At 44.5% G+C, this 11,964-nt stretch overlaps 1 protein-coding gene across 1 annotated transcript; it reads left to right on the top strand.

The window, feature by feature from the left end:
• The first annotated feature begins 2,150 nt into the window (after positions 1 to 2,150).
• LOC149525975 (maestro heat-like repeat-containing protein family member 2B) lies at positions 2,151 to 9,667 on the top strand. The gene is made up of 6 exons (XM_089776565.1): positions 2,151 to 2,262; positions 4,362 to 4,514; positions 5,726 to 5,880; positions 7,399 to 7,561; positions 8,005 to 8,201; positions 9,494 to 9,667. The coding sequence occupies exons 1-6, from the start codon at positions 2,254 to 2,256 to the stop codon at positions 9,633 to 9,635; spliced, it is 819 nt and encodes a 272-aa protein (XP_089632691.1). The 5' UTR covers positions 2,151 to 2,253; the 3' UTR covers positions 9,636 to 9,667.
• Positions 9,668 to 11,964: the final 2,297 nt, after the last annotated feature.

Here is an 11,964-nt window from a genome sequence, read left to right as displayed (position 1 = left end):
CCAGACTAACACAGCTACATTTCTATCGCTGTTAAAGTTGAATTTCTATTTCTATTTAATCAGATAAGAACATAAAACATGAATGGCCATTCTGGATCCCCCAGACAAATGGTTCATGTAGCCTGTCTTCTGACAGTGGTGGGTGTTATGTGCATCAGAGGGAACAAACAGAACAAGGCAATTGTTGAGTGATCTCTCCCTTGTTGTCCAGTCCCAGCCCCAGGCAGTCAGAGATATAGGGACACCCATATCATGCATCTCTGATCATCTTATATGGCTCTATCATACCCCCCTGTAAGCATCTCTTTTCTAAGATGAATGGTCCCAGTCCTTTTAACTTCTCCTTGTATGAGTTGTCCCAGATCCCATATCATTTTTGTTGCTTTTCTCTGAACTTTTTCCAATTATAACCTAACTTTATTTAAGTTGGAGGACTACAATTGCTTGCAATATTCAAGGTGTGAGTGTACCATGGATTTGAAACAGTGGCATGATGATATTTATCATATTATTATTCATCCCTTTTCCTAGTGGTTCCTAACATACCATTAGCATTTTTAACTGCAGCTGCATGTTGAACAGATGTTTTTAGAGGACTATCCACAATGACTCTGAGATTTTTCTTGAGTGCTACAGCTAATTTAGACCCCATCAATTTGCATGTACAACAAGGATTATGTTTTCCAATGTGCCGTACCCAGGTACAGTAATGGAGTTCACAATAAAGAAGGCAAATAATGTCCAGTATAGCCGGAGAACTTTCATTCTTCATTCTTTTAAAATTAGCCTCAGGAAACTTTTCATCAGATTGGATCTCTGATTGGGCTGTTAGCACCATACACCTGTGATTCAGTTATGACATCGCGTCAGAGGGTGGTTGACTGTATCAACTGTCTTCTCAATATACAAGGTGAGGAGACCATGAGCAGGTGTAAGTAACTCTTCACTTTCTTTCATTGTTGTAATGACCATTTTTTCCATCTGTAATTCTTTCTGTCTTGTTAGCAACACTTATATAACAGAACGACTGGGGCCTTGTAAGTACATTGCTGGAAGAGAACTGCACAAATAATAAATAATCTGCAAATATTAGAGGGTGGACAAAATATAGCACACAGGCCAGATCTGCCCTTCTCCCCAGAATTTCTGTCTGGAGCGCTCAGCTGATTAGCAAGCATGCCAGCAGCATGTGTTCAGCTGCCCCTCTCCGACCTTGCTCCATCCTATCTGCTGCTAGTGGTGTGTGGAGGGGAGGTGAGCAGGGAGACGTGCAGAAGTCAGGGTGACCCCTTTGCCCTTGTCATCATCTCTGCAGAGCAGAGTTTGGGGAGAGGGACACATACAATAGTGCTGCTCCAGTCTGAAGTATGGTGAGTAACGGAGTGCCTATCTAAAGAGGCAGTGCACTGTTTCTAAGATTTCTCTGGCAGCCAGCATGTCCCTCTCTCTCTCTCTCTCTCTCTCTCTCACACACACACACACACACACACATTGTCTCACACACACTCTCTCCCCCGCCATATGCCCATATGCCCCCGCTCTGCAGAGTGGGGTGGGGAGAGGGAGATGACAGAGCAGGACAGCTTTCCCTTAAAGAGACTGAGAGCAGAGTGGCTACTGAAACCAGATATACAGAGAAAGATGCTCCACACAGAATACAGTGCCTGTTTAATCCTGTACGAATCACAATGAATCACATGCCATTACTGTTAACTTTCAGACATAGGGGCTACGTCTAGACTACATCCCTTTTTCGGAGGGATAAGGGATCTTTCGGAAAAGGCTTAATTTTCCGCAAGATCAGCATCTAGACTGGCGCTTTTCTCCGGCAAAGCTCCGTGCCGAAAAAAGCTGCAGCCATTTTTATGCTAATGAAGCAGGGGAGATTTAAATCCCCGCTTCATTAGCAATTGCGATACGTCTAATTTACATCCCTTTTCCGAAAAAGGGATGTAGTCTAGACATAGCCTGACGGTAAAATTCTGACTCCGTTAAAGTCAACAAGAATTTCGTCATTGGCTTTAGTGGGGCCAAAATTTCACACACAGCTGGTAATAACATACCCCATAGATCCTCCTGTATGATTATCTATGGATCAGAGGTTCAGTTTTATTAAATGTTGCCATACTTTTTCTCCTTTTCTCTATCCTAGGTCAGTGCACTAACCTGGGGTCAGCAGAGGAGGAGCTGAGTTGTCTCCGTGAGGCACTAACAACTCCAGACCCTGAGGCTCTGTTTCAAGCATCTTCCAAAATGGCTAAGGTAACAAACACTAGGTGACTGTCCTAGTGGCTGTGCACCATTCATTTTCCCTTGTCCAGAGGACTGGAAAAGGGCAAATATAGTGCCCATCTATAAAAAGGGAAATAAGAACAACCCAGGAAACTACAGACCAGTTAGTTTAACTTCTGTGCCTGGGAAGATAATGGAGCAAGTAATTAAGGAAATCGTCTGTAAACACTTGGAAAGTGGCAAGGTGATAGGGAACAGCCAGCCTGGATTTGTAAAGAACAAATCATGTCAAACCAATCTGATAGTTTTCTTTGATAGGATAACGAGTCTTGTGGATAAGGGAGAAGTGGTGGATGTGGTATACCTAGACTTTAGTAAGGCATTTGATACAGTCTCGCATGATATTCTTATCAATAAACTAGGTAAATACAACTTAGATGGGGCTACTATAAGGTGGGTGCATAACTGGCTGGATAACCATACTCAGAGAGTAGTTATTAATGGTTCACAATCCTGCTGGAAAGGCATAACAAGTGGGGTTCCACAGAGGTCTGTTTTGGGACCGGCTTTGTTCAATATCTTCATCAACGATTTAGATATTGATATAGAAAGTACGCTTATTAAGTTTGCAGATGATACCAAGCTGGGAGGGGTTGCGACTAATCTGCAGGATAGGGTCACTAATTCAAAATGACTTGGACAAATTGGAGAAATGGTCTGAGGTAAATAGGATGAAGTTTAAGACAAATGCCAAGTTCTCCACTTAGGAAGGAACAATCAGTTTCATACATACAGAATGGGAAGCGACTGTCTGGGAAGGAGTACGGCAGAAAGGGATCTAGGGGTTATAGTGGACCACAAGTTGAATATGAGTCAGCAGTGTGATGCCGTTGCAAAGAAAGCAAACATAATTCTGAGATGCATTAACAGGGGTGTTGTGAGCAAGACATGAGAAGTCATTCTTCCGCTCTACTTTGCGCTGGTTAGGCCTCAATTGGAGTATTGTGTTCAGTTCTGAGCACCGCATTTCAAGAAAGATGTGGAGAAATTGGAGAGGGTCCAGAGAAGAGCAACGAGAATGATGAAAGGTCTAGAGAACATGACCTATGAGGGAAGGCTGAAGGAATTAGGTTTGTTTAGTTTAGAAAAGAGAAGATCGAGGGGGAACATGATAGCAGTTTTCAGATATCTAAAAGGGTGCCATAAGGAGGAGGGAGAAAACTTGTTCATCTTGGCCTATGGGGATAGAACAAGAAGCAATGGGCTTAAACTGCAGCAAGGGAGATTTAGATTGGACATTAGGAAAAAGTTCCTAATTGTCAGGGTAGTCAAACACTGGAATAAATTGCCCAGGGAGGTTGTGGAATCTCCATTTCTGGAGATATTTAAGAGTAGGTTAGATAAATGTCTATCAGGGATGGTTTAGACAGTATTTGATCCTGCCATGAGGGCAGGGGATTGGACTCGATGAACTCTCAAGGTCCCTTCCAGTCCTAGTATTCTATGATTCTATGATTGTTTTATGCTTTTGTGATGTCTTTCCACACTTGGAGCGAGCTATGGGAGTGAGGCATTCATGGGTAATCAGTAACATGCTTTTCATAGGTATATGCTATGAATGCCATGTAAAAAACAAACAGATTCCAGACAGTTGCATGAACATGCCCATGCATGTGCGCGCGCACATCCATCCATCCATCCATCCATCCATCCAGGGGGAAAATATGTGAGCGGGACATCAAGCTGAGAAACCAGTCTTGGCACCTTGTGTGTTTACCTGAACCTATATTTGTGTGCATGCATCTCTTTGCATATTTTTATATTTTGTGAAAAGATGTCATGTACATAATAGAATATAAACTGGAAATTTACATCCTGTTTGTCCCATACAATGTTGTGCTAACTGTACAACCTAAGATCTAACCTGATATTATTAGTGTAGAATAGAGATGTGGTAGCTAGAAAGATTACAGAGAAAATTTTAATTGCAACTGCCTTGCCAGATATGAGCCCAATTAGCAATTTGCTGATGAATACATTATTTTCCTATACAGCTCTTAGGCCTCCTTTCTTAAAAGTACTGGAGCCGACTATCATTGCAATCTTTCCTGTTTTTGATCTGTCCACAGGTGGTTAGTAAGTACTTTCCCTCTGAACAAGCCACAGATTTTATTGAGGCCATACTGGATCGTATGCTGTCTGCTAGCCCCTCCTGTGCCACAGCAGCCGGTCTGTGGATGAAGATCATCCTGAAGGAGTGTGGAGGTGCCATGCTGGATGAGGTAAAATAGAAGCTGGAGAGGTTTTTCTGGCTAACCTGCAGGCTTTCAGGTCTTTGCCATCATTTGCAGTGAACACAAGTCTTGCTGTTTCTCCCCCTGGGATTGGAAGTTAATTCCATCTGTGTTCCTATCCTGAGTCAGGCAATGGGGGAATCAACAGCAGAAGACAGAGATAATCTAACGGTACATCTGCACTAGCTCGTTAGTTCGAGCTCGGTAGGGTAATGAGGGCAAGCGGAGTTGCAAATGAAGCCCGAGATTTAAATATCCCGGGCTTCATTTGCATGTTCCCTGGCGCCACCATTTTTAAATCCCCCTTACTCCAAACTCCGTGCCCGCGGCTACATGCGGCATGGACTAGGTAGTTCAAATTAAAGATCCTAATTTGAACTACCGTTACTCCTCATGGAATTAGGATCTTTAATTAGAACTACCTATTCCGTGCCGCGTGTAGCCGCGGGCACGGAGTTCGGATTAAGGAGGATTTTAAAATGGCAGCACCCGGGAACATGCAAATGAAGCCTGGGATATTTAAATCCTGGGCTTCATTTGCAACTCTGCTTGCCCTCATTACCCTACCTAGCTCGAACTAACGAGCTAGTGTAGCCGTACCCCAAGGGAAAAGGAAGATGCTTGATTAGTTGTCTATCTTGTTGTCACAGTTTCCAGCCATGAAAGGCTTGGAAAAATTAGACTCCGAGTAAAATGCAAAAAGAGAATATCCGGCCCCAAGAGACAAGCTAAGTGAACTACATCTTAGGGCCTCAGATAATGAGGGGTCTCTAAAAATACCCCCAAATTACTAGTTTTTACTTGCCTCTTTGCCTATGTACAGATAGATAGATAGATAGATAGATAGATAGATAGATAGATAGATAGATAGATAGATAGATAGATAGATTATTTCTATTTTCATTGTCCTTTCTGTTAGAATAATACATGTTTTTTTGGAAATGCAATGAGGCCTCTTTAACTTGACATAGCTTAGGGCCTCAGCATGTCTTAACCCGGTGTTGCAGCCAGGTATGGGCAGAGATATGTATAATTTTTGTGGGTTAAATCTATGCAGCCATGTCTAAATACTTGTTTTTTGAAGGAAGGATTTTCTACAAGAACAGCAAATTGCTAAACGACTAAATAAACGTTTTGGTTCTGCAGAATGAATGGAGAGAATGGAAAAGGGACATTTTTTCTGGTTTTATTCTGTCCAGGTGCCAGCTATCCTGAGTAGAATATACGTTCACATGCCTACCATCAAGCAGGGTAGCTTGAGGCAGTTCCTGGTGGAGGCAGTGTCCATTCTAGGTCACCATCACCTAGAGGCAGTGATCTTCAGCCTCCTCATGAAACGTCTGCCGATGGACAGGTATATAGTGCTCCTTACAGTGTTCATTTTGGTAACCATGGATCCCACGGCTTCACTGGAAGATGTAAGGCTTCATTTAAGCCACAGACAGTTTGAGATAATTCCTAAAGGTTAATAGCTTGGGTCTTTCTGCAGAAAGGTCCAAGACCATGTCAAGGTGGGTGCAGGGAGAAATTAAGTGTCATTCTGTTTCCATTAATTAATAGTTGCTTTGGCATCCTAAAGACTTCCCTTTACTGGCATCACTGGAGTGGACTTTTGCCTCTCCAGACCCCTGAACTAACATCACCCTGGAAATTGCCAGTGACTGTTCGTTTTCTGGTAGCATGAAAGCTTCAAATCCAAATTCCTGGCTGATTAGCAAGGATAGGGCACCAGGCTTTTGGTATCAGCAAGGGTATGGCTGCTGGAATGGAATTGTCATTCTTGGTACTTAAAGACAGGGTGGTAAGCATATCTATCATTTCATTCAAACATCCCTAGCTGAATTATCAGTCATCAGTGCAGGAATCTAAGAACATGAGAACGGCTGTAGTGGGTCAGACCAAACGTCCATCTAGCCCAGGATCCTGTCTTCAGACAGTGGCCAATGCCAGGTGCCCCATAGGGAGTGAACAGAACATGCCCATTCTGGCAAATAGAGGCCAGGGAATGCCATTTGTGAAGAGGTCATGGGCTAGCCACAAATATTTGTTCTCATAGTTGTACATCCAGTTAGTAGGAAGATCATTTTTCTTTCTTCAACTTGTCTCCCAGGCCGTAGATCTTTGGGCATCACATGCTCATGATTCCATATCTACTGAGAAGTAGGAAAACAGGAACTGTGATTAGAGCTCTGTGTCCTTTCCTTCTGAAGTCTAGCATTAATGGTTATGGTGCAGTAAGACTAGGGTTGTGTCTATACAGCACCCTAAACTTGAAATAAGATGCACAATATGCACTCTGCAAATTGCGTATCATATTTTGCATAGCCTATTTTGAAATGTGGCGCTTCTACACAGCACCAAATGTCGAAATAATGTGCTATTTCAAGCCATCCCTTATCCCTCATGCAACAAAGTTTATTGGGATGGCAAAATAGTGTGCCCATTATTTTGAAAAATATTTCAAAATAACGGGCTGCTTGTGTAAATGTGGGGTAGCTATTTCAGGATACCTCCAGGATCCCCAAATAGTCATGCACTGTAGAAATGTAACCTGAAATGTAATTTAACTTAGTTCTGTAACTAGAAACTCAATATGTAAAACATGAGGACCATATAAGGAGGACAGCACTCTGAACTTGCTCATCATAGGCAGGGCTTGACAAATAATACAATCTACTCACCCATGGCGTGTAGATTGTAACCTGGAAGAGCCAGGTTTGGGCGATCTGTGCATGCGCAGATCGCCGGACAGCGCGGTTGGTGAGCCCTGATCATAGTCAAGGAGAAAATTTGTTCTTTACTTGAATATGATGCATATAGTCAGAGCCACAAAAGTCTCCAGGGGTCACATATAACTTATGTTAAATTGCAGTGACACCACTGAGCTGTGGAGATCTCTGGGGACAGATCCCTTGCTCGCCCCTCAAGTCCTGAAGGTCCTAATAGAAAGAATAAAGACTCCAACAAGCCAAGAAGGAAGCACGACCTCAGAGACAGAAACTGACCTGCATTTAGCAGCTGCTGAACCTCTCACAGTAAGTTAGACGACAGACATGTATTTCTCTGCCTTGTGACACACATGCTGATGGAAAGCTAGATGAGTGGTATAATATTGTCATATGGGCACTTCTTTTCTGAAGTACTGTTTCCTGGATTCCAGCTGTGCTTTCTGTGGAACAACAGATGGCAGATTTAGAGTATGTGGCTGATTCACTTAATAATATCTGGCAATTAGAAAGTCTTTGAATCAGATTTCTTACAGTGCTTTGCAAATGTTTTGTGCAACTCATAACATGCCTTGATAGGTCGTACACATTTTTACAGATATGGGACGCTAAGGCACACATGGAGTGAATTGCTCTCGGTCATTCATCAAGTTAGTGACAGGAGTGGGAATTTAGTCCAGCAGGTATCAGAAGGGGAGAGAGTGTGATAGTGTTAGGAAGAGACCTCTTCTTTTACCATGCTCTCCTTTCAGGCAACATGTGCCATCTTTGAAGTGGTGTCAGCATTGCAGTTGAGCAAAACTGTGCAGGAGCTGTTCCCGGAGTTGTTCACTGTTCTTCTGCAGCAGATCAGCCAAACCCTAGGACAAAAGATGCCTTTGCCCAGGATGAGCAGCCGAAGGAGGTTATTTAGAAAAGGACAACAACTATGTGAGGGCAACCCTTGCAGGTAATTAGAAGAAAGGGAGCAAAACAAAGAGAATCCCAGTACATTTGTGTGACACTCCCCAGGAGTTCTCAGGGTTATGAGGCACCTTACCATCACCTGCTTTTAATATGAGAAAGTCTTGTTTGTGCTTGCTATAGGTCAGTTCCCTGAAACCACCAACCTCTGGCAACACAAACACTACTATCTAGGCCTCCTCAGGCCTCAGTCTCTTTGTCCTCTCTTTCTGACTACAGCTTAGAGAATCTCTATCAACGGATTCTCCTCTAAGAGAAGTCTCCCTGCATCTCCCCACCAATCGGCTTTCCCCCATCTCTTAGTTTAAAAACTGCTCTACAGCCTTTTAAATGTTTAGTGCCAGTAGTCTGGTTCCACCCTGGTTTAGGTGGAGCCCATCCTTCCTGTATAGGCTCCCCCTCTCCCAAAAGTGTCCCCAGTTCTTGATAAATCCAAACCCCTCTTCCCTACACCATTGTCTCATCCACACATTGAGACTCTGAAGCTTTGCCTGCCTACCTGGTCCTGCGCGTGGAACTGGAAGCATTTCCAAGAATGCCACCATAGAGGTCCTGGATTTCAGTCTCTTTCCTAGCAACCTAAATTTGGCCTCCAGGACATCTCTCCTACCCTTCCCTATGTCATTGAGACCTACATGTACCACGACCACCGGCTCCTCCCCAGCACTACACATAAGTCTATCTAGATGCCTCTAGCATTTTGTCTCTTTTGCTCTCTGTTTCCCTCAAACACTCCTGTGGGTGTCCCTTTAGGCAGATTCCTTATTAATGGGATAATAGGTTTGTTGATTCTATAGCCCCACTCTAGCCAGGCAATCAGGTACATTTCTATCCAATTAGGCTTTCTCTGGGGAAGCTAATTAGTACTAGTAGTTACCAGAGTGCTGACCCCAAGTACAAGCTCTCAGCACCCTGTCACATCTCGCTGGACATAGGGCCCCAAAATAACCATTAGTGATCACTAATCTCTCTGTGTCCCAGCTTTTGGGGTCTGGTTGTGTATTTTTTCCATATTACTGTACTGTGCTAGTGCCCATACACCTTGCAGATAGGAGAAAGTGACTGCAAAATGTTGTCCATAGCAACACTAGTAATATGAGATGTATGAGACTGAAATACCTCCTGGAATTAAGTCCTTCCAAAAACAGTGGTCCCCAGGACACTGTCAATGGATGAACTGTCAATGAACAACAGACCTGACAAGTAACTGGGGTTTCCTGACTGCTTAGGCTGTGCCTTTCTATTGGTTACTACAGTTCTGTGCCTCTTTTCCCCCAGGCTTTCTATTGAAGCATTAGAGGCTGTGCTTCTCAAGGCTACGAATGAGAAACTGATAAGAACTCTCTGGATGCAGAAAACTTGGATGCTTCTTGAAAATCCGCAGACTCACCACGAGGGGGTGTGTTTGCTGGTGAGGTAAGAGATCTAGGAGACAGCACTTCATCCTCAGGGATCGGCAACAAATAGAGTGACTGACAGGGAACTTTCAGGTATAGCTTTGTGCGGGGTGCCCTGGGTGAGAAACACAGAGCTTCCATGCGTAGGTTTTAGAGTTGTATGGTCATAGCAGCTAAGCTTTTGAAGTGCACAGTCTGCCCCATAAGTGGTTCCTTTTGTCTTCCAGGGTTCTGCAAAGATCTGGACTAATAACAGTGGAGATCATACAGAGCCTCCTTCCCTGGGTAAATTCCCCATCAGAAAACCAGCGAGTCACCAGCACAGCTTTCTTTGCTCAGGTATGAGCAGTTCCACCATTAGGCTGTTATCTGTTGTTTACCTTTCTCTGGGGAATTGTACAGTTCAGTTCACAGGAATTCATTTTAGATAGTAGAATGTGTCCTTTATAAGGAAATCTCATAAGGAACTTCATTACACCTTTCTTAATCATTTTCTCTTTGTTATTTTTGGGGCCTAAACTAGCCTAGCCTAGCTGCCTATTCTAGTTGCTGGTTAAGAGAGAGTGAGCAAGATATAGATAGGCTACGTCTACATTGGCAAGATTTTGCGCAAATAGGGTATGTCTACACTACAGCACTAATTCGAATTAACTTAATTCAAATTAGTTAATTTGAAATAAGCTAATTCGAATGAGTGCATTTAGACCTAAAAACTAATTCAAATTAGCATTTTGCTAATTCGAAATAGCATGTCCACATTGAGTGGACCCTGAACCGAAGTTAAGGCTGGCCAGAACCAGTGCCGTCAGGGCATCAGGTTAGGACTTAAGGTGTGGAGCTGCTTCCTCAGGCTAGCCGAGGGCTGTGCTTAAAAAGACCTGACCCCCATCCCGGACAGACAGTTCTCAGGATTCCCCGCTTGCATGTCTAACTCGATGGGGACATCAAAGCAGTCCTGTCTTGGAGTGCCCTGAATGCCCACACTCGGCACATTTCAGCACTCGACCATCAGCCCGGCTGCACTTGCCGCAGGCTGCCATCCGGGGGAGGTCAATCAGGGGGCTGTCAGGATCCAGGAGGCCCTACAGGAAAGCTTCCACCCCGAGGAGCCCGCAGAGCCACCCCAGTCCTCCCCATCGGGGGCTCGTGCCCCATTCCTCCCTCACCTCCTTCCACTTACCCTTCCCGAGCCCCCTCTTCCTGATGTAAAAAATAAAGGACACGTGTTCAAAAAAAGAAACTCTCTTTATTTAACAAAACTGGGGGCGGGGGGGATTAACCTCTGGGGGACTGGGAAAAGGAGGTGGGAGAGGGGAAGAAAGAGGGTGGGAGAGGGGAGGTAGAAACCTGGGAGGAGGGAGCTGGAAGGGGGAAGCCAGGGGAAGAAGGAGGAGGGGAAGTATAAAACTATGGTACGCCATATCTTCAGAACTGTGTACAGATGTGGTCTTCTCACCTCAAAAAAGATATGGCCTTAGAAAGGGTTCAGAAAAGGGCAAGTACAATGATTAGGGGTTTGGAACAGGTCCCATATGAAGAGAGGCTAAAGAGACTGGGACTTTTCAGCTTAGAAAAGAGGAGACTGAGGGGGGATATGATAGAGGTCTATAAAATCATGAGTGGTGTGGAGAGGGTGCATAAAGAAAAGTTCTTCATTAGTTCCCATAATATAAGGACTAGAGGTCACCAAATGAAATGAATGGACATCAGGTTTAAAACTAATAAAAGAAAGTTCTTCTTCACACAAAGTTCTTCTTATAGTCAACCTGTGGAACTCCTTGCCACAGGAGGCTTTGAAGCCTAGAACTATAACAGAGTTTAAAGAGAAGTTAGATAAATTCATGGAGGTTGGGTCCGTGGAGTGCTATTAGCCAGGGGGTAGGAATGGTGTCCCTGGCCTCTGTTTGTGGAAGGCTGAAGATGGATGGCACGAGACAAATTGCTTGGTCATTGTCTTCGGTCCATCCCCTCTGGGGTACCTGGTGTTGGCCGCTGTTGGCAGACAGGCTACTGGACTAGATGGACCTTTGGTCTGACCCAGTACGGCCATTCTTATGTTCTTATGTACTAAGCGCAGGGCTCAGGGTCGGGGGTCTCACTGGAACAACTTGATTTTCATGCAAACCTGCTCCTGGGTTTGGATGTGGCCTTTGGTGGCCAGGCTGGCAGCTATCCTGCCCTAGACGGCTGCATTCCTGTGCCTAGTGTGGAGGTCGTGGACGCTGGAGGCCTCCCCCCAAACCTCGATAATGTCCACGATCTCTGCACTAGACCAGGCGGGCGCCTGCCTCTTGTGGCCCTGGGCAGGCTCCTAGGAGCCGCCAGCCTGGTCTTGGGGAGAGGCGGAGGGCT

Source organism: Pelodiscus sinensis, chromosome 1, assembly GCF_052426305.1.
Source record: "Pelodiscus sinensis isolate ZL-2025 chromosome 1, ASM5242630v1, whole genome shotgun sequence".
Lineage (NCBI taxonomy): Eukaryota > Metazoa > Chordata > Testudines > Trionychidae > Pelodiscus > Pelodiscus sinensis.
Note: the sequence above shows the minus strand (reverse complement) of the source record. Positions and strands in the feature narration are given on the sequence as shown.